General features: G+C 38.8%; 1 protein-coding gene across 27 annotated transcripts in view; it reads left to right on the top strand.

Annotated features, from left to right (window-relative positions):
• Positions 1–23,634, top strand: part of NRXN1 (neurexin 1) — a 680,000-nt gene that overhangs the window by 444,409 nt on the left and 211,957 nt on the right. For all 27 annotated transcript variants that reach the window (XM_061475305.1, XM_061475304.1, XM_061475274.1 and 24 more), the window contains one exon: positions 21,032–21,213. In XM_061475305.1, the coding sequence (XP_061331289.1) occupies positions 21,032–21,213 (182 nt within the window). The remainder of the gene's footprint in view (positions 1–21,031; positions 21,214–23,634) is intronic.

Below are 23,634 nucleotides of genomic sequence, written 5' to 3'. Positions count from 1 at the left end.
GCAGAAAAAATGTCTACTAATTTCTACTTCGGTGTTGCCATAGATACAGTTTCTGTAATGTTTTTATTTTTTAACTTCTAGCTCTCTATCTGGCTTTCATCTTGCTAGCTAGCAACTTTTTTTAGGTCCTTCCTCCTTTGCTTTCCATACTTTCCAATTCTTCCCCTGCACCTATTCCACTTGCTTAATTTAATTGTTCCTGTTCTCATATTTTGGTTTGAAAATTCAGAATCCTCACTCTTGATGCTTTGTTCAATATTTGCATCTCGTAACACCCCACAGGTAGCATCTGATGTATCTTGTTAGGCTTTGAAAAACTCTTTCTTTCTACTATTGAAACTCACAGTAATTAACTTTGCTTTGCATGCTGTTTCAAGGAATGCCTTCAGGGTCTCCCTTCCCGCTCTGTTCTTAGGTTGTACTGGATATCTCTTTGATTTTGGCTGTGTTAGACGCGCACTGATGAAGCATAGTACACGTTCTCCAGCACTGCACTTTCCCATTTTTTGTTTCTCCCAGAGGCTCTTCCCTTGATTTTTCTTTTCTGTTTATGGTAAACACACACAAGAGCAGCAACTCAGAAGGCACTGACTATGTAGGCTTAATGTACCTACTGATCTGCAGTCATTCGTCATTGCTATTGGCTTGCAAAGAGCAAGACAGTTCAGTGATGTACTTAAATAGGGTGTTAACAGCCGCTGCAAAAGTTTCATTCCTATTAAAAATTAAGAATCACTTTATTAGTCCTCCTTAACAGGTGGACATTTAGTTCCTAACATGCTATGTGAAATTTATAACCTCCTGATCGAATAGGAATAGGCAAGATCATGGAAGTAGAGCATCCACAGCAGTTACACTTTTCACTCAAGGGACAGTGGCACTGGATCTGTGGGTGTCTTGGCAGTACTCACACTATCTTAACTTTGGAGCTCTAATGTTTAGGTTTAATTCAGGGCTTTGCAGTCCCTTACGTATTTGCTGGACAGATGTAGGTTCCAAATTTAGGTGCTCTAAATAACCTTCCATGCAGAGTGAAGTTTCTTCTTCAGACTGTTTAAGAAACCTGTGATTATGAATGAAGCACTTAACTTTGATGCCCAACTCATGCCTGGAGCTAGCCACTGCTTTCTGTTTTCTCATGCACTTACGAGTCATATGGCATGCTCCCATTTAGGAAACACAGAGTTTGTTTCTCCTTCAGTAATAGTTGTCATTGATTTTAACAGGATTGTGCTCAATGGAAAATTGTCTCAAGTGACATTCTCTCTTCTTTGAAACTGGGGCAATATGATAATTCACTTTTATTATCCAAAAACATTTTTCTTGAGTTGTTCTTTCTTTGTTTGTTACTGGCAAGCTTTTTTCTATCTGTTATCCTGTCCTACTGGGCATTCGTTCTGGATTTCCCCCAGGTCTAGGAGAAAGTCTTCTATACCACCTCACTCCTCATATATTCTGGCTTTGTTGTTGAAGCAGTGATTTAGGTTAGCTAAAAATGGATTGCTACAAATCCAAGATTGATGTCGTTGGAGGATGAGATTGATTAGCAGCATGCTTACTGTGCTGTCTGTTGCCTGTATATGGACTGAAAGGAAGGGAAAAATGCTTACAAATGAATCAGAGCTACTGAATCTTAGAAACTGCTGTGAAAGAACTAATTCTTAGTGAAAGATTCAAAGTTACAAAATTAATGGTAAGCTTCATATTGTGAAGGCTCTGGGCTGGTGCAAAGCAAATCTTTCGTGTGTCTCCTTTTACAGCTTCTCTGTTCTTACTGCCTGTCTGGACTTGATGATCAGTTAACGAAGCCTAAATAATCACTTATCATATGTTATAATTTCTATAATAATTTTATTAACAATTTGGAAACTTGTGCTTTGCTGTTTATTGTCCTCTGAGCTGTTCCTCCTCCCCCACCTGTGTTAGTACAGAAAATCAGCCCTTCTATGCACCTGAACTGATTGTCAATGTTCTTGCACGCTTTTTAACCAGCTGCAAAGATCACTCTGATTTACTGAGGAAGTGGGACTCGTCACATCTAGGGCAAGCATCTAAACTTTAGGCATCGTGTCTAAGCTAGCCGCAGGCAGGCAGGCATCTCTGGGAAGGGACTCTTTCTATTGCCAGTTACCTATTTAGGAAAGATAGGATGAATATATAGGGTGATGCAACTCTAGGAGATGAATTTCCAGACCTTCCCTCTAAGAGGGAAGTTGTATGAGCTTCACTCTTGTATCTGTGTCCACTCTGTGGAGCTAGCACAGGATATACAAACCCTTCCAAGTGGTGCTTCCATTTTCATAGCTCCAGAGACAATCTCTGTTTCAGTGTTACGGTGCTTCGCTTCAGTTGTTCTCAGATGAGTTATTCCTAATTTATTTAGGTGTTAGTGAGAAAAGAAACAATCCCTGGGCTCAGTACAGATGCCTTTACCTCCGTCATCATAACTTAATAAAATACAAGTAGGAAGAAATGAGAAGATTTCTTAACTTTTCTATGTGTACAGTATGGCTTTTTGTTTGTTTGTTTTTCCTTGACATTGCAAAATCTGCCTTACAATGTACTAAATGGAAACCGTGGCTTCTAAACAAGTAGAGGCTGTAGAGCCCAGTTTTTTCCTAATCCTCCATGACTGACCTTGTAAAAGGCCTATTAAGAACGAGTCAGTGTTGATCACTTTTACCAGAGTCACAATTTATGAGACTATTATCTCACATAATCCGGATAGTTAGTGTTATTGTGCATTTTATGCTGCAGTTCTTCTTTTGTGCTCAATTAATGCCTAGCTGCATTATTAGCAAGTATTTATCTTGAAGCCCAGAGTTTAGTTAACGTTTCCGTGGGCAGTAACCTGATGGTACCAAAAGCAGTACAGACAGAGAAAAAACATAAAGATCTAGAAGATTATAGGAAGGGTTGGACCTGTTCGAGCAAAGGTGTGGTGATAAAGACTCTAGCTATCCTCCAACAAATGAGTCATTACAACCTGAATGGTAGTTTTTAGTCCTGGTAGTCTCTTCCTGGACTGTAACAGAGCCCGGAGCCTCCACCTGTGAAACCTCTGGCTTGCCTTTCTCAGTGTGCTGATTTTAGTGCAAGTATCAAAATGTTCACCTTTCTGTCCTCATTTTCCTCTCCATCTCCTATTGGAGATAATCATGTTTTCCTCCTTCAGTTTGTCCTTGATTTCTTCTCCCCCACCCTCCTCTCCAGAGTATATGCCACTGTCATATTTTGATTCCTTGATACTATTCCAGTTGCTTGGTCTCCTTGCTCTGTGTTCCTGTTAAAACATTGTTTTTTCCTTCAGCTATATATCTGATTAGTATTCACCACTTTAAAAAATGCTTCTGTTTTGCTCTCCCTATGGACTTTCCTTTAAGAGTGTTTACTTCAGGCAAAGGACAGATTATGCTATCACGTTGTAAAGTCTTAATGCTACTAATAAATAACTCTAATGGACTGAATTCTGTCCCTTTTTTAATAGCAGACTGCTGAGTAGGTGTCCCATAGCAGTGGGTTTATTAGAAAGAAAAAGTCAAATGAAAAAACAGAAATAAAGCTAGCTGTCTACATTAGAAAATTAGAAATACCAGAGTCTGTAAGTCGAGAATTCCTTTGCAATTTCCAGTTGCTCTGCTGACATTAATGGGGTTACAGTAGTGTGAAAATGGAATCAATAAAATCAACAGTGTGCCCCTCTGAGTGATATAGCATATTGCATGGCATAGAACACTGCACTGTATGTTTGCCTCAATAAAAACCAAGCCACTACTCATGCAGTATAGAAAAGGGCTAGAAAAATATATTGGTGATTTCTGTTTCTGTGAGCATGATTGACATATGCTGCTTATATTTTGCTTGGAGTGTAGGATTATTGATGGAGAATTAACAGTAGTCATGATAGATTTTCTCTACATTTATATCCAGTTGTTTCTTTAAATTTCCAGCATGTATATTACTGCTGCAGTATCTGCTTTTGGTGAGCTTGACCTTGGGCTGATTGCTGTGTGTTTGAAATCTGTTGGAAGCAAACCTTTGGCCTATAATGCAGTCCACTTGCTGCAGTGAGTGTGCTGTTGTGAACAAGTTACCCTGGTTTTCAATGTTTTTTGGGGTATGGACTGCAGAGTCTTAAGTTCTCCATGTGTGGAACCTACCCTCAAACTGCCTCCTAACAGCTATGCACACACCAAGCTGTGCAAATTGGATACAGATTATGGAGGAGCAAATGTTATGGTGCCCACAGAAAGGCAGATGATATGGAGATTTAGGTTAGATATAAGAAAGAAATTCCTCCTGTGAAGGTGGTGAAGCACTGGTGCAGGTTGTCCAGAGAAGCTGTGGCTGCCCCATCCCTGCCAGTGTTCAAGTCCAGGTTGGACAGGGCTTGGAGCAACCTGGTCTAGTGGAAGGTATCAGTGCCCGTGGCAGGGGTTTGGAACTAGATGAGCTTTAAGGTCCTTTCCAGCCCAAACCATTCTATGATTCTATGATATTGAATATGAGATGACAGAGAGAGAGATACAGAAGTGTATATAAATCTCTTCTGGCAAAACTAGGCGCTGCTGCTTGCAGGGCATCAATGGAATTCAGCTGGTGGGTCCCAGAAGGTCTGAAAGGGTTCACAAAGCATATATCTTCAGGTGCTTTGAAAACAGGCTGTGTTACCTGATGAAGAACAGTTTTCTACAGAGTTGCATTTTTCTCTCTCATTGTGTGTGATTGTTAGCTGCTGAATGTAGGGAGTAAGGTCACACTGGTTGTTGTAGTTTCAGAGTTGGGCTTTCTGATAGGCTTCCAAAGGCCAGGCTGCTTGTTCTTTTATTATCTGTCTTGAGTGTAAATAAATAAATGAAATACCTTGAGGTAAAAAATCCCAAATTATAATAGTATGGAGTATCTTTTCAGATGAAATGGCACTTTATTCCCTTACAAAACGTTGCACAGAAGAAGATGAGGAAAACATACCAATTTGGCTTGTTTTGAACATGCTTTAAGACTGCCAACTTGTAAAGAAGCAAGGGGAACCATTGTTACATGCAGTGTGACAGCTAAAATGTCTTCTGTAAAGAAGGTGGTTCCTCAGTAGCACTGGTCCATCAGTACAATTGCTACAGAAAACAATTTAACTTTATGCTGCCCAGAATTAATAAATTGAGTTATTGATGTAGGATCCAGGTCATCACCTAAACTGGAGGGAGAACTCCGGGGCACAGTGTCTTGTTCAAACAGTATGTTCTTTTCCGTGCAGAAACTGTATTTTCTCTGAGAAACACAGCTCAGCACTTGAGATAATGAATCTTTTTCTGAAGCTGAGGTTTCTGCGTATTAGTGACAGCATAATATATTGAGGCTGAGACTGATAATGGTACTAAGTAATCATCCCTTTTAAAATAGGAATCACTTTGATGAACATTAACATGTATATCAGTGTAAGTACAGGGTGTGCTTAGTACCATTAAACATGACCTTCCTTTTGATAACAGTTCTAATTAGGTGGGTTTTGTAGAAGCTGACAATCATTTGTGTTTGCATTACTCTACAGTACCTCATGGATTCTGTTTATCTGCAGTTTTGTGACTTTCACTCTTTCTTTATCACTTTTGTCTTATACAATGAGTTTAATCCCAGATGAATCATCCACAATTTAAGTGCTCCCTGTCATGTTGGGAGAAGAGTGCTCTTCAGGGCTGTGGGTTCAGTCCCATGGCAAGTTCACAGCTCTCAGACAAGGCTATCTGGGCTGGTCCAGAGGAGGAAGAGACATTAGTTCAGCAGCCACAGCTTCCTGAAGCAGTGTACCACAAGGTCTCTTGGACATTGATGCTGCCCTAGGAAAGACGTGATAATATACCTGGGGTAACATAGGCTGGGCTTTGGAGGGGGGGGTGTCCAGGCTTGTTCAACATGCATTCAGAGGATTTGCTTGTGATCTGGTTGTGCTTTGCAATTATGTCAGGTTTATCAGATTGAGATACCATGTTACAACAGCAGACTTTTCCGCCCACCAGCACAGCAATTAGAGCAAGACTGGTTCTTTTACGTCTAACATCTTTTTAAGATGTGCTGCATGAGCATAAAATAGCTCACAGAGCAACTTGAATTTCTTCATCACATTTTCTTCCTTGGTTGTCCAGTCTTAGAAGGGAAGGTAAATCTTGTGTCCTCTTCCAACTCTTTTGTTGGATTCAGTTCTGTTGGTGATGCTGTTGAAGAGATGTAGTGTGATCTAATCTAAAGTTTTTTCTGTATCCTTTCCCTTATTTGTGGCGTGTGTATACCCTCTGCTTTCCCTTAAACCCACACCTGATCGGTGCATGGAACTGCTCTTCCCTAGGCTTTGAGGATAAGGTCACACAACATTTAAGTTGGTTAAAAAGCATCAGGTCCCAAAATCACTTTTTGATGTGGCAGAGAATCAGGTCTAGCCTTCCAGTTAATTGTACTATTATTTCTGTTCTGGCAGTGGTGAGGACAGTAGCTTATTTGTGAGGTGCTGAAAAGCAAACTGCCATGGAACATAAAAATGCATTTGCATATCAGGACCTCCTCTTTATTTCTTAAGAGGCCTTTAGGGTATTTTGGGGTCACATGTGAATTTTCATTTCAGTTGTTAATCCAAAAGTCTGCTTTTTCATACTGAAAGTTCAAATTCTCTCCATTTTTGATATTGGAAGATTATAAGACTTTAGGGGGGATTCCTGCTCATGAAACACAACATTTTTCGTTATGGCTGAGATTCTGTATCATGCAGATACGAAAAAGTCAAGATTGGGTCTACAGACATCAGTGGCGTTTAATAGGAATTAATAGCAGTTGAAGGAAATAGTCTTGTGTTTTTCATTACAGTTTTAGTTTAAGAATCCTATAGCTAAATTTTATGGTGAGCCAGGATTCTAGGTGTAAATGAGTCTGTATTTTTCCAGAAAAATGTAGAAATTGCTCTTTTGGGATTTGTGATATTTTTTTTTTCCTTCTATGCTATTACACATCATCTTTTATTTATCAAGAGGTAGTTGGAAGTTTCCGTTACTTCTCTTCAGGGTGTGAGGAGTTAGTAGCTTAAGGACGCTGATGTTGGACATCAGCTGTAAGGTCATACTTTTTTTTTTCCCAAGAGAAGAGGGAGATCTGTTCGGAGGCATGTCCTGTAGCTCTGAGAGCTGCTCCTGGTTTCCACCTCATCCTTAGAAACCCAGCAGTTTGTCAGAACTCTTGCAGATTAAGCTTGGAAACAGGAGATGGTGAAGGATTGATGAAAGGGGAAATACGGAGTGATTAAAGCCCTGCTCTGAGGATATCACTTTATCTGAAGCAGTCTCATTACAAAGAGTTGCTGAACATTTGTTTCTGTTCAAGGTCAATAAGAATAAAAAATGGCGTTTGCTAATCAGATGAGAACTTCATTACTTTGTTTCAGAGACCAGGGCACACATCATTTTTAGCTCTGAAAGTCAAGCGGTTTAACTTCAGAAGGCTAATTGGGAAGTTTGATTTAAAAACATAAATGCATTTAGAAATGTATGTTTTTAAAGGCAGTAACAAGAAAGGTGCAGAAAGTGCTTCAGCTTTGAACAGGGCAAAAGATGTTCAATAACTAATTCAGTGATTTTTTAAAAAATGATGCTTGTTTTATCAAGGTATTTCCAACCTGATAACACAAGAGTGCGTAATTGGGCATGGCAGACAGGGATCATTGTGCCCCTGGAGTGAAGGGTGCGTTAATGTTTCTATTACATATTGTGTATTTTATAAGATAAGATGGTTATAGTGATTGGTTCCAGACTGAAACATAGCTTGAAAGATTGAGACCTGAGATCACAAGTTATATTTTTAGAAACGTATTCTGGGAATTACTTAAACTACTGTGGTTTGTTTCTGGTACACTGGATTCCCAAGGCCCCCATTAAGGTTCATGGTTGCACTAACGGCAGTTTTGTATAAACAGGTAGGTAGGTAGGCACAATACCTATGCAAGTAGTTTACTGTCTTATACATTCAGCCAGTGGGTTGCAATTTAAATAGGTGCTTAATTCCACCAGAACAGGATCTGTGAGTGTACTACTAACTGATGCATGTGTCTGAAATTCCACTTGGGCTTACTGAGGTCTTTCTGCTCACCAAGAGTATAAAGATTAGTGTGTCTATTCTGTATCCAGAAGGCCAACTTTGAGGCACTTGCTGGCAGATAGGACATTGGGTGCATTTTCTTTGCTCCTCAGCAGTATGGGCCGGCTCAGAGGAAGCAAGAGCCTGTTCCAAATTCCCACATTTGACCTCATTCCTTGGACATGCTCCGGGACGCCTCTGCCACTGACTCCACTCTTGTGTGGAGCAAAATGAGGAATGGTGTCGTGTAAGCCAGAAAGGCGTGCTGTGTTTCTCAGCTGGGGCCTAATTCACTTGGGGCCAAGATGTAAATTAAGCCATAAAGCAAGTTGTTCTCATTGTTTTAGACTCCTCACAAAGCTCTTTGGGTTCTTTGGCTCATCTGCACCTTTTCTGTGGTTAAGCTGAAGACCAAGTTAAGAATGTCTCTGTAGCATTCACTAAGTGTCCTTCAGAAAAGGAGGCCTGGTTCTTTTCTCACTTGGGTTTTTATTTTGAGGTGACTGGTTATTTCATTTGGGATTACTGCTTGCTTGGAGTGAAGAGAAATAGGCTTAGGTTTTTGTTACTGCTGAAAGCAGGACAGGTTCTCCATCCTTTGTTCTGTTCCTGCCCATACCTGGAGGACATGAGTGTCGATTTACCCTTACTATCTGGCAGTGTTATGCCAGAAACAAATAATAACTTTGAGAGCAAAGAACTGAACTGAACTTCGATGTATTTTCTAAACTATGATTTTCAAAAATGAGCATGAAAACAGCTTCTCTTTCAGCGTGAATGAGATGTTAGTGTCGCATTTGGCCTGAAGTATTTGTGATTTACTCCACAGCATCAAAACAGAGTTTATAAAGTGCTTGTCACAGAGCCTCAGGTAGTTATCCACTTGCAGCTGCAGAAGAGGTATCAGATAGAAAGAGATACACGTATTTTTTGTATACACAGAGAGACATCTCTGTATAAGGGACTGTGTTACTAGAAACATTTGTCTTTTCATACTGTTAGAATGTTGAAAAGCTTTTTATGTTATGTATTAGTTCTTGAAAATTGCTTGCCAATTTAATATCAGTAGCATCTAAACAGTAAGTAATTGCTTATGATAATGAGTGCAAACTAATTTACTGGAATATATTAATATTCACAATGCACTTTAGAACAGCAGGGTATTCCAAAAATACTACTCTCTTCTTTTACTGCAGTGTTTAGGTTGCATTGTTATTGGAAATGCTGACAAAATCATCACAAAGCCAGCCTCTCATTCAGTAACCATCTTCCTGGCACTCCAGCATGTGTGAGCAAGGAGTATGTAGTGTCCTTTGAGAACTAAACACGATATGAACAAAACCTTCTAGATTTAAATAACAAATCTTAATTTCTGATTTGTGTTTATTAGTTGAACATTTGTAAGACAGAGAGCCCTCCTTCCCTTATGACTTGTAAAATTTAATTTAACAGATTTCAAGGCAAATAGCATACAATCACTAGTTTAATATTTGGGTGTCTTCAATGGGTTTAATCTTTGTGTGAGATATAGAAGGGTTTTTAGAAACATGCTTTATGTGAATCTAGGAAAGACATGCTGTAGTGCAGGCGTCCTCAAAACCTCTGGGTTAGTACCTGAGTTTATACAGCTGGTTTTTAGTGTATTTGAGCCATTGTTTTTTCCTTCCTTTCTTGGGAATGTTCTGCTTTGTGTTGGGTTTGGTTTTTTTTTAACAAACTGAGATGAATACTTATTTAAAAATGGGTTATCCCTGAGCACATTTCTGCACAGACTAATTTTCCACATGCATTGGTATTACACTTTTGAAGGGTTCTTAACATTATTTTGTACATTACTATAAAGTGCCATACTAAAATAAGGCTTCTCAAACTACTGAAGACTGATCTTTGCTTCAGGAAGTAAAAAGCAATCATAATTTCCTCCAGCCAGACCTTTGGGCTTACACAAAATCTCTGCTCTAATTAGGCTGGATTAATGTTGGAGGGTGATGAACTGCTCGCCCTTCTTGCATACATGGTTGAGCTAAGTCATAGCTAATAGAACTGGCATATGGCATGTCAGAGTTGATGCCCGAGTTAGTCCCTGCTGGGATGAATGAACAGCTTACCCTCCAAAACTGTTTTGTCAGGTTCTCTCCAAACGCCGTTGTGGAATCCAGTGGTTAAACCATGCCCAGTAGTTACTCAACTATGTAAAGCAGTGCAAAGAAAAAGAAGTATATTTTTCACTGCAGCTTTTTATCCTCTGAAGCTGGCGGTGAATTGTTGCTTACAAATAACAGCATAAGGACTTTCCGAAGAAGAATGATAGCAATTATCATAATCACAAGGCATGTAGCATTTTTGTGCCAGACCACAATTGGAAATCTGTTACGTTGTAGAATAGAAAAAAGTAGGAAGGAAGTGAATTGGCCCAACCTGGCTGGACTCCGTTAGCTGTTATTGTAATAGTCTAATAACCTTAAACACTATTTGTTTCATGTGCAGATTTGATAACATAAGTAAACATCGATGTCCCAGAATCAATCTTTATGATAATGACTAGGAAATCTTTCCAGATAGAGTATAATTCGTATAGCTGCTTGCTGGTTCTTATTTCTAGGCTTCCCTTGAGCCCACCAACCAGATCTGTTTACAGTATTTTTTTACTTGATGCACCTCTTAGGTCTGAGGAAATGTAATGCTGGTGAGGACTAGCTTTGGTTTGAAAATGTGAGGCTTTGTAAAATCAGTTATTACTCTGTGTATCAAATAAAATGAAATAAAGTGAATTTTTGGGCTTACTCATGCTTGGAGTTAGACAATTCAGTGCTACCAGACTGCAGTTAATATGTAGCCTGCTCATCAGTTCTTCCCTTTGCCAGGTCTGCCTCTGAGACACCTCTAGCAACCTAACAGCTGCTTCAGTGGTGGATTCATGTGCTTCAGGGAGGTTTAAGCTCAGTATTTTTCCAAAGATTTAATATCTTTTGTTTCAGTTCATTTTTGTTAGAAGAACAGTTGCTGGGTTTGCATTTCAGGATGCCACATCTCTGAGAGACTTTGCTCTTTCTGGTTTTCTGCAGCTATAGCTCATGTATATCTACTTGAAAGTATTCAGAAATGCTACCTCACTTGTTTGCCTGCTGTTAGTAATTGAGTAATCAGTAGGAGAGCATGTATGCCACAGAAATTCTTACTCTTCACTACCTTTGCAAACAAGCAATGTTAAATTTCACTGCACCTTGTCCATAGTACAAGTTGCTATTTTCAAAAGAGGTTCCATCAGAGCAAACTCTCTAAGTTGCAGTGTTGCCAGGACTGTCTTTCTGCTGCAAGTAACAGTAGCATCTTAGTTTAGTGCAGCATCTGACATCCTTGTGCTTTTATTAGTTTTCTGTGAATTTAACAGGCTTGCAGTTAGCAGTTCTTTTATTTTCACCATGTTATGCATTTCTTGTAGGACCAGTTTTTACTACTTTGGAGAGCTCTGTAAGTATTTCAGGATTTTTCAATATGAAATTATAAGATGCACAGTTTAGCAAGGAAGATAATATAAGTGTCACATAAAAATAACTAAGTTAATGCAAAATTGGATAGTTGGAGTATTGTGTTAGTAAGGAAGCCAATAAGAAATAAAGGCTTTAACCTGGAAGCATCCTAAACATTTGCAGCCGAACTTCTGTCTGTTTTAACATAATTAAATCACTTAAGGCCAGCTATTTCGAATGTTTGCATCTTCATTATAGAATAGGGTTTTGATTTTTAAAGATTGCCAGAAATGCTGCACCTCTTCTGAGAATCAGGATACTGCTGAGGGTGCTTGACTAAAAGCATAACTTCAGGCACTGTTTCGCATGAAATAATGACTTTTAAAAAATACTATATTGTTTCTTTGAAAAGTACATTGTCTTTTGATGGACCTATACAGGGAAAATTTAGTTTTAGATTTCTCTCCACTGTTTTTTGGCTTATATGGACATCTGTGCAGAGCTACTTCTGCGGGAGATGTTCACATCCTGGTGTCTTCAGCTTATGGGACTCGCAGTTGAGGAAGCTTGGAAACTCTTAACATCTCAAGTTACTTGGCTTATGGAACTCCTAACTTTTGCCAGGTATCTGTTGAGTTTGTAAGGTCCCTGGACTGGAACCACTGAATGATTTCACATAGGCCACCAACAGATGGTAACAACATTTGGTCTCTTATCAACCTGCGTAGTGTTTGAGCTCATGTCCTAGTTTCTGCATCCTGTTAGAAATCCCTTCAACTAACTAGCCCCTTAACTGCATTCCTTTTATATGTTGACCCAACTAATAAGCTGTAAGAAGAAAATCACTGCATGTGCAGTCGGTTTATTTTAATGGAATTTAATGTAGCAGTTGTTAATTTGAAGTACAGGGCCTTGACATTTCCTAATGTATGTAATGTGGGGACCAGAACAGTCCTGTCGTCTTCAAGAGTACTTGAGTTTATTAATTTCAGTCTCATAATGCCTCTGCATTCTATCTGTTTGGGAGTATTTTTCATCTCATAGTCTTCTCCTGTATGTTTCCCAACACCGTGATTTCCAGTTCTCTAGACAGTGCTCAAGAAATTTAACTATAACTTTACAAGGTTGAAGGAAGAATAAAACTTTCCCTTATTTATAGATGTTTGACTTCTTTCCCATCTGACTTTTGGCAAGCTTTCAGAAGCAGACATGTTGTATCCTTGCTACCTTTAATAGAGTCATAATGGATTAAAATGTTTCATGTTGACTGCATTATGACATTTAAAGCAGCTTTGATTTCAGAAAGATACCATTTTGTAACCACCTATATTACATAAAGGTGCGAGGCAATAATAGGAATTACTTGACTTACATTTCATGCAGAAAAGTTCTAAATTCATTTTGAACAGCCACCCATGCTGGAAAAGTGATAGGTAATAGGCAGCCAGTGGAATTTTTAAACTGAGAGATTCTGGAGAAGAGCAGTAATTTTCTTTTACCAGTCTGTGTCAGATTTGCATTAGAAAGACTGAACCCTTTAATAAAATAAATCATAGTTTTTGTAAAAAATGGACATGATAATGAGATCCACAAACCCCAGAATTTTATTTCTGTGGACGTTTCAAAGCTAATCAAAGTAATTTTACAGAATCAGTGCTTAAATACTATCAAGTCTATTGGCATTCAGTAAATCAATGCATGTTTTGTTAATAAGTCAGATGAACAGATACTCTAATTTCTACATGCTCTTAGGAGTCCTTTCAGCTAGTTCTTCTTAGCTAAGGTCCTTCTCAAAATTATATTCATGTTAAACAAAATTGAAAGCTCTTAGTTTGATGTGCCTACTCAAACTGAGTAGTGCTTTACTCTGGTTAAGTGATCTAATGTAAATGAATGGGGTCATTTGAGGTGTAGGTGCTACTTGGTTTGAGTGAAGATATTAGAATCACTCCAGATGAAGAATTCTTTAAATTCTGTGAAACTCATTTTAACCAACTGTGTCATTTATGATGGTAAGAATGATGCTAACGTGTAATGCTGCTACTAAGCTGCATAAGAGTTGTTCCATATAGGTGTACACATCCGTTGAGCCATCATCACTCATAAGTTTTAGTTGTTTGTCCCTTAGTGATGCTATTGAAAGTAGTAGAGCTAGATACTCTCATTGTAGATAAATTTCATTGTTGAAATACGAACATTTATTCTAAAAGCAGCAAAAATAATGAATCCTGTTTTTTTTTAATGTAATGGTGCCTTGTTTCCAAATGTTGCTCTCTCTTGCTGTAAAAATCCAATAGCTTCTGTTCCTCTGTATTCCCAGAGCTACTGATGACACTTCAAATGTGTAACACCATTGTCTGGCCAGCATAGTACACTGAGTGTATTGCCTGGCCCACCAATATTCAGCAATTACCAAGTGCCAAGCAGAAAATATAATAGTTGAGCTCTACAGATTTCTCTTTTTCACAGTCATTGATTTTCATTAAACTGCTAAGAGTGAATTTTGTTTGAAATTGCTGTCTACCCCTCTCTCAAATTTGGCAGAACTTGACTATTGGATTAAAAAGCTATTGGAGAATGAGTAAGGACAGTGGATATGTTGTATAGCTCCATAAGTTTATCCTTCAAAGCAAAAATGTCTAAAAATAAGACTTCACGTTTGAAACTGAGGAATTAAAATAACAAGAGCAATTGGAATTGGAATGGAGTATTCCCCACCACCACCACCACTTTATTATGGTGCGCAGTGTAAAATATAAACCATAAGCTATAAAGCACAAAGAGAGAAACAAGGAGGGTTTGTGTTTGTATAACACCTTTAACATTTAAAGGGTCTTAAATAAGTTTGGCAATCTTCCCACATGGAAAAAAGCATTTCTTTCTTACATTTGTGGGAAAGATACGACCTGACCTAGTTTTCAAGGCCAGGTTGTGTGGGGCTTCCACTGGTCTAGTGCAAGGTGTCCCTGCCCATGGCAGGGGGAAGGAACTAGATGACCTTTAGGATCCCTTCCAATCCAAGCCATTCTGTGATTCAGTGGAGAATTCCATGAACCATGTTCCATGGAGTTCTCAGAAAAAAATGATGAGAATTAACTGGAATCAGACCATGCTTCAGTCCAAGTGTTTGAAGCCAAAGGTATAGTTGCACATTTATCAGTTGAGCTAGTGATCGATCTCACGTTGAGCACTCCTTTTAATTAAGAGCCTGTTGCCAGAAAGTCAAATTCTGGGAAGACCCTGCGGATCATTTTAGATGGGTGAGAATGTTGTTGTGTCACTTACAAAGCATTTACCAGGTCGTGGTATTGTGCACATACCGTTGCCATAGAGTGGAGGAAAGAAGAAGTAAGAAAGGAGTGTTTTCCTGGTTTTCCTGGTTGGTTTGTTTTTCGGTTTGTGTGTGCATGCCTTTGTGTTTATGGAGGGAGAGCATGGTGCCGAGCTGGTTAAGCTACCTAAAGCAGCTCTTTCCTCAGTGGTCTGCGGAAAAAAATGAGGAAAAAGCTTCTGTGTTACTGCCTTGGATCTGCAATAAATGTCATTGCAAAGGCCAGGAGGCTCAGCTTGACTCGAGACTGTTGTTCTATTATCACATAGACCTTTACCTGGAGACAGCTCTTGGGGATAGCCGCATATCATAAACCATGCACAGCACTGTTTTATAGATCCCTGAAAACTTGAAGGTAGTGTGATGAAAAGCCTTGTTGGCTCTGATAAATCAGAGTCTCTATAGTGGATTGGGAAGAGGATTTCTACAATACAATATAAGGTTGTGTTTGAATTAATACTAACTCCATATCATAGTTTCTGTTAAGGAATGTAGGAGGCTGTTTCTTATCTCTACCTGTTTAATACTGGCATTGACTGGTTGATAGAGGTAGCAGACAGCAGCAACAAGATGAGGGCATTTCTGTGTCAGCTTCTTTTATATACTGGGGATACTGCTTTGTTGGCTCATTTTAATGAATCATTTAGGGTGCTGGTTGGTCTGGTTGACGTCATGTTCATCTAGTTATTGTCTACTGGGTGAAGCTAGCCTCTTGACCACAACTTTTGAGACATGTCCTGTGTGATGAAACAGGTTCCACTTCTAGATCACCATCAGTGCAGCATTAATATATGCAGAGATTACAGATGCCTCAGTAGTATTAGACACAGTGTTGGAAGTTTGGAGGTTCAGCTAGCAGCAGCCACTGTAAACATGATGTGGCTTCAGTCTCTTTAACAGATACACTGAATTTTAGAGCTTAGCTGTAGCCTAGTGGAAGGTGGGTGCCACAGGAGGCTGACAGCAGGCAGATTTTGCATTCTCTTTATTCCATTAGCAACTTTACCTGATGTGGAAAGATGATATAATTAATTAATGAAGATAGTGATAACAAACCCCAACAGCAGCAGTCTTTGTCAATGCTGGTTTGGTCAGTGAGTCTTACAGTTACTCTGACAGAATGAGACATCAATGAATGAATTAATCTTATTACTAAGGAATTGTGCTATGCAGTTTGTGATCTTACAGTTGACAAATATACTGGCATGGTAAGACTGCTAGCCCCAGAAATTGTTTTGAATGGCACTCAATTTCCAGGAAAACTGTGACCCTTTAAGGTTTTCCAAGCTGAGTGTGGTCAAATTCAGCTTTGTGATGTTCAAAAGGAACATCATGAAAATGCTCCTATGCCCTGTTATCTGCGAATCTAAGAGGAACCTGGCCAGAAAATGAGACATTATTCTCCATTCCTACCCCTGTGGCTCAAGGTCTCTTTTTTGAGAGCTACAGGCAAGTGTCTATTAGAAAATCTCTTCCCTATCCAGTGCACCTCTTCTGCTGTTAAACAGACTGTACTTAAGAGAAGCCTCGTGTTGTTGCTGCAGCAAAGCAGTTACAATCCATATTCAGGCTCCTGCCCAGATTAGTGGGAGAGAGCATACCAGGATGCCTTCAGGAAGTAGTTGAATCTGACATATAGTTAGAAATGCTTCTTCCAGCAGCTCTTCCCATCTTCCTTCCATGGTTAACCCTAATGGCCATTCCCTCCTCACCTCAACCCTGTGGCATGTATATTCTTTGTTCTGTATAAATAACGCTTCACAGTCTAAGAGGAAACACATGGAAGAGTTGTTTTTTCATCCACTGAACAGATCATTTAGACACTGTCCCCTCTGTCTCCCCCCACAAGATATCATGCTTCAGACTTGAAGCATTCCTTTTCCTTACCTTAGAAAAATCTGTACAAATCTACGTATGGAAATGTTGTGTACTTTTCTGGAACTTCAGCTTGTGCAGGATAAAAATACATAGATGAAAATGTAACAAGAAGTATTAATGGAGATCTGTATGCTGCCCTGAAGTGTGATTAGTTCCTCCATACAGATATTTGGGAAATGTGTGTGTGTGTGTGTGTGTGTGTGTGTGTGTGTATATATTAATGTTGTAACTTCTTCACTCTTGGTAATTAGTAGTAACCTGCACAAATAGTCTCACTGGATTCAGCAGGTTTATCAATGCAAGTAATCAGTTACCAGTGGGAATAAGATGGTTCACATTCTAGCCCACAATGAAAGAAAATACTGATAATATCCGGAAGGAAGAAATCACATTATTGGGTAATTTCTCATTATAACCAGCAGTGCTTACCCTTCATGTTTCTTTGTAATAGTTAAAAATTGCTTTACTGTTAATGAAAGAGCAGCTGATAGTTTTCATTATTGATGTTTATAGGCTTCAGTCTTTAGTTTTTCAGCTACAAAATGGGATAGAATCACAGTTCACTGGGGTCCAGAGCTCAATTAAACCATTGCTTTCACTTAATGAGCATCCGAAACCTGATGTGAATGTTGGAAATAAACATTAAGGTTACTAACATGATGTGGGAAAAAGAGAATTATGTACAGTAGTGCAGTATACCATGGACACAAAATGGGGATGAACACGAGGAAGGTAGAAAGCTGTTGATATGTTGTTGATTTGAGCAAACTATTAAACTGCATCAAATGTGACTTCAAAGCAATAAATATTGAAAAGCTTTGCAGTCATACACAGTAATAGATACAGTAAATGGGTACTAAACAAAATATTTATCTGCTTAGTACTGTATAGGTAAGCAGATGTCCTTGAGTTGCTGCCAGGCTGTGCTGAAATGAATGCTCTATTTCATAAAGATGAATTTTGCAAACAAGTAAGACTTGAGGGACCCAGACCATTAAAAAACATTACTGTATCTTGACCACTGGCAATTTGTTACAACAGAAACTACGCTTTTATGGTTAGGAATTTCAAAGAGCTGTATGGACATTTTTCCTAAACATTGTGTAGATGCATGGATGTGTAAAGAATTATGCAGTAAATTCTGTGGCTGAGAGATAGAACTGGCATGTTACAGAGTTGCCTACTTACAAGTACTGTGCTGATGGCGTTGCTATTCTTGACATTCTAATTCTGCTTTCAAGTCTCTTGAGATGATAAATTCCAAACAGCACAGTGCCATAAGCTAAGAGAAAGAAGGAGAATGACTGGTTTTTAGTGACAGTGTTCTGAGAGAACGGCCGAGACATTATAAGGTTTGTCAGGGAGCATAAAAGCCTTCATGGAGCAAGTGAATTAGGCTTCCTCTGTTGGTGAGCAGGGTGGTTTCAAACAACTAATCGGTTTCTTGCTTTTATTAGTTAATGGGAGGTTGGACTATAAGCTGAGATCAATCCCAGAGTAATAAATTTTACATTATTATATTTGTCTTTCTTGAAATACAAACACTAGAGGATCTATTCTCAAATGGCTTCCGACCCATTTTTTTCATAATTAATACAGGAAATTCAAAGAATGTGACTCCCCATACAGCTTAGACAGAGGCAGAGCTGTATTCATCAACATGGATTCATCAGGCTGCTGCCAGGCATGCAGTTAGTTTGAAGAGCTACAAAATGGTCAGCTACGAAGAAGGGAAAGCTTTGCCATGAAAACCATAAGCCACATGTTACCATAGGTGAAAGATAAGGTTTTTAACTTTGACGTTGACTCTACATAGTTCAAGAATTATGGCTAGATTTATCCAGCCCTGCTGACATTGACCTTGGCTTCAATGCAGCAGCAGTATGGAACAAATTGCTCTTCCTTTGTTTATTTGAAGGGCAGTATTTAACAAAGAACTGTGTCAGAGGTTCACTCTGAATAAGAACAACAGAGTCTCTCATTGTTCAGATCTGGAGACTTATTTCTGGGTCATTGTATTCAATATGACTCCACCATGGCTCAGCAGACTTTGTCTTCTATATTGGGTAAACACATCTGTTACAACCAAGAAAAGGAGAATTATTCACTCCCACTTAAATCTTATGTACTATTCAAACAGTTTCATCTGTGACATTGAGGTGTAAGGAGTTGTTTTTTCTTAGCCTTCTCATTTTTGTTACTTGTAGAAACCTCATTCATGACCTGACACAGTATTTTATGAAGTCAACAGAAAGGCTGACACTGTTTTTAATGAGCTTTGGATCACACCCTCGGTTTTTCATCAACACAGAATAAATCCTTTCACTGCAAACACCAGTGTTAAATGTACTGTAGGAAGGTCCAAACTCACTCTTCAACTAGCTCAAGATTTGAAGTCAACACAAGCAGCAAGTAGGAGAACTCTGGGACCATTAAGAGTGATATTGCTTGTCTCATGTATCTTTGTTCTGGGATGTACTACGACTGGAGTTTTTGTCACACGTGTTCCTAAACCAGACACAATTTGGTCATGTTCATTACCAAGCTTTTTTAAGGCACAGCACACGAAGCTTTTTTAAGGCACAGCACCTATCTTTATCAACTCTTTGGAATTACGACAAATCCTGATTTCACTTGGAGTGTAAGTGAAACCTTAGATATCAGATGTTACTGTGTTTGCCTTTGCTAAAGAGAGTTGACAGGTTTTCCTACAACACATGTAGGTTGGTATTTTGCCATCGAGAGAAAAGCCAAGAGATCTATTTGAAGCACAGTGCAAACCTGCAAGTGTGTTGATATAAAATGAGCTTTACCATTTTTTAAGTGCTATGCACAGTGCATAAAATGTTACAGATTGATTGTACTGGAAAAAAACTAATGGGTAGGTACATAATTCCGTAAAGAAAAACTGATGATAGGAGTAAATGCAGGATATCTTTTCAAAGAGACCAGGTGACCTTTTTGCTTTGAGACTGACGCAAAGCAGTCTTGTTCAGCAGTAAAGCAAGATTTTGATCTGGAAGTTGAAGGAGTGGTGTAACTGTACAGCCTTTCTTGGTTTTGGCTTTAAAAGCTGACGTGTTTCAGGAATTTTAGGTCCTCACAGCATTTTTGGTCAATCTTGACAGAAAGTAGGAAAATTACACGTTGTCACGTATTATCTCCTTACTTGAACATGGGAAGTGTGTAGTGAGAGTATTGGGTGGAATAAACTGAATTGCATCTAATAAAACTGAGAGTAGCCACAGAGTGAGCCAGCTTAGAACAGCTAGGAAAATCAAGCATCTGTATTTACAATGCACTGACATCTCCCCAAGCTTTGATCTGTCTTCATAGAAAAGAAGTGGACAGCTTGTAGTGACATTACAAATGAAAGATGAAACTGCATGTAACGTTTACCTGCTAGATGCTGTTGTTAGGCTATAAGTTTTAAATGGAAAATGTCCAGGTATGCTGCTGGTTTAGCGCAGAGGAAGTACGCAGATGATGAAATTAAGCACCTGAGTGCTAAGTGGTTTTAGATTGCAACACTTGTTTAAAACACATTATAGGTTTTGTAAGTGCACACTGGATATAGCATGTTAAGATTTCCACTCCTGTGAGTTATCCATTGAGCATTATGCAAATAAGCCATTACTTACTTAGATGGTCGACTGATCTCTTTTTGTCCCGACATGACAAGTAAAGTATGTTTCCATTTGTTATCCCCATCTGTCACAGGCTGATAAACCTCAGATCCATCGTAGTCTTATCTGAATGTATTTGTTACAGTCTTGCTTTGCTGGGCACAGTGATCTATCATATACTGTGTATCATTTTCATTGTGTAAGGAGCTGCATTTCTTGTCTGTCAGGAGATAACTGGAAGTACTTGATTTCTTCTCTGCAGAGGCCCCAGTTTGGGAGAGCATTTGGTTCAACCCATTCCTGTTCTGCACACCACAGAAACGTGTTCTTCAAGCATACGCTTAAAAACTCTCTTGAATAGATATGCATTTCTGAATCAGAGCTAGGGTATTTTAAGGCACTGCAATTGCTAGATTTTGTGTTGATTGCAGTATATAAAAAACACTAATATTGCGCTTACTGCAGAATTTTCAGAGCTAAAGGCCCCTAAATGTTTAAATATAGTCTTGTTTGTTTCTATGAATCTGTTTGCTATATGAGAACATCCTGATTTTTGTAGAGTGTCGGTTTGCATTGGTGCAAGTGAGCTGATGATATTTATTCCTGTTTTACAGCGGGAACAACATACATCTTTAGCAAAGGTGGTGGACAGATCACTTACACGTGGCCTCCTAATGATCGGCCAAGCACTCGTGCAGACAGACTGGCAATAGGGTTTAGTACTGTGCAGAAAGAAGCTGTGTTGGTACGAGTGGACAGTTCTACTGGGCTTGGAGATTATTTAGAGCTGCATATCGTAAGTATTATTTCCACACGCCTGATATTTCCTCTTGTCTTGATTGCTCTTATATTTGTATTTTTTAAAATGCATTTTGTGTTAATGTAAATACAGTGGTTTGTTAATGAACCTTTCAGGGTTGGTCAATGGTGAGCTAAATGATAATGGTTTATAGCATACAGTACTGTAAAGCGTGTCAGGCATTTATACAGTGCTACTTTATATGGCTGTTCAATTAAAAATCATATCATGTACAGTTACAGTACAATAAAAAATCATACCTGTACAGATGCAGCAGTTTACTGCAATCTAATTACATAAAACAGGATTTAGCAATGTCAGAGGAAGGTGCACTAATCCTGGAGGATCTAATCTGGAATCCAAGGAGGGAATTACAGTGTATCACAGTTGACGGTGCTTACTGTTAATACTGGAATTTACCCTCTGATTTCACCATTCCTTTGTGATGATAAATCTTTAGCAGAAAGCAAGATTGTCAAGCTAGGAAGTCTGAAAATGTAATTTCAGCTGCCTTAAAGCAAATAACTAGCAATCAAAATCGAAAGCATCTGGATTTTTATGGCAACACAAATAAATAATCAGTTGAGATAAATGTAACTAGGGCAGTCTAAAATTTTGCTTAGATTAGTAGCAACTTTCTTAATGTAGTAGTTTGATTTTTATTTAAGAATCTCTGTACTTTCAGGAAAAGAAGAGTTCCTTTTGAATAAAATTACTTATTGATCTACAGCCAATTACACTTTTCCCCTCAGAAAGCAGTGATCATTCACTGTGATTCAGCAGTGGTAATTTTCAGAATTTGAGGGAATTATGGTATTCAGTCTTCCCAGGCTCCTTATTCCTGGAAAGGCACTCTTGCCTAGTGGACCAAGGTGATTTTTTTATTTACTGGCTTGGGTAAATAAACAAAGAAAAAAGGACTTAAATAAAACCCAGAGGTTGCCTCTACCCTTCTCTTACATTGGAGAAAATGGCTGAATCTTAACTTAAAAATGCGAGCAAAGTAACTTCTCCCAGGTGCCAGAAAAACTGAGAGGCTGCATTTTTCAAGGCAAGTATTGTGTTGCTGAAGAGGATTTCCAAAGCCACATCTAACATCAGGTGTCTTGTTATCATTTGCCCATTTCTTTGCAATCTGAGACCAGCATCACCCACTGAGATCAACAGCATTGCTTGCTTCTTACGATGTTTTATTTTTCATTAACATAATAGGGAATGTTTTTCTTGTAGTTTTACTGTACCTGAACTCTATCAAAACCATAATATTACTGTAATCTTTTGCCTAGCCTTGATTTTTCCATTTTAAAACCAACATTGGGTTCAGTAATGGAGTTGGAGATCAAGAATTATTGCCTGCTTGTGTTTATGTTATTTTACTTTATCTTTCCCGAATACCTCTCTAATACCCATGGTGTAGAAACAGACAGTAAAACTGAAAGAGTTATTGAGTTTTCTGTAGTGAGAAACACTACCAGCTTAATAGGGATGGGGAAAATAATAAGTTCTACTTTACTGGTCTTCTGAAATTTCTGTGAAAGCAGCAACAGAGCAGTCATGCTCTGCGAGGAGATCCTGGCCTCCTCCTGTTGCCTTTTCAAGAGACTTCAGGAACCTCCTTGGAGTCTGCTCTGCTTCAGAGCAAACTCCATGATAACTGTGCAGAAATTTCACTGGAACAAGGCTGGAACTTTTGAGAGCTGCTTCAGTGTAGTCTCCCTCTAGAGTGAAGACACTAAGGGATTGGCCTGAAATCCTAAGACATCTGGTAAGGACATTTTTTAAGGGTCATCAATGTTAGGTAAAGCTTGGATAACGCTGGGATATAATATCCCAGAATCTTTTTCAAATAAGAATAGCATTTGAAAGAAAGTTGAAGGGCAGTATTTTCAGAAGCACTCATGATACCAAAGGACATGTATCTTACTAAAGCTGATGGAACTGTGGCCACTTCTGAGAACTTTACCTAAGGTCTGTTTAGCGCAGTAAGATGTTGTGAAACATCGTGGTGATAAAAATAAAAAAGAACATAGAGTAGCCTGTATATATATTTGAAAATAGTTTATTGGATTGCAGTTTTTCAATACTGGCAGCTACTGCATTAAACTTGCTGTAATAAAAGTGGTAGGAGGGTTGTGTCCTTCAAAACTTCCTTCCTGCACTGTTGTTGAGGTACCACTAAGAATGTCCTATGTACTAAGTAACCTGAAACATGCAAAAGTGAATAGCGGAAGGTGAAAAAATGGGAAGGAGGGAGGAGTCTTCATGTTCCTTTGCAGTTACCTACTCACCAGTTTTGTGTAATGCATATGCATGAGCAGTAGATGCCTGTGTACACTGAGATGCACTGTACATAAATAACTTACCCGTGTTGTAACAGGTTAACATGATAACAGGGGTATAGCTGTGCTTTCATTATGC

Source organism: Pezoporus flaviventris, unplaced genomic scaffold (assembly GCF_033815535.1).
Source record: "Pezoporus flaviventris isolate CSIRO_AGI_PZ_B2104156 unplaced genomic scaffold, CSIRO_AGI_Pfla_v1 ptg000083l, whole genome shotgun sequence".
Taxonomy (NCBI): Eukaryota; Metazoa; Chordata; class Aves; order Psittaciformes; family Psittacidae; genus Pezoporus; species Pezoporus flaviventris.
Note: the sequence above shows the minus strand (reverse complement) of the source record. Positions and strands in the feature narration are given on the sequence as shown.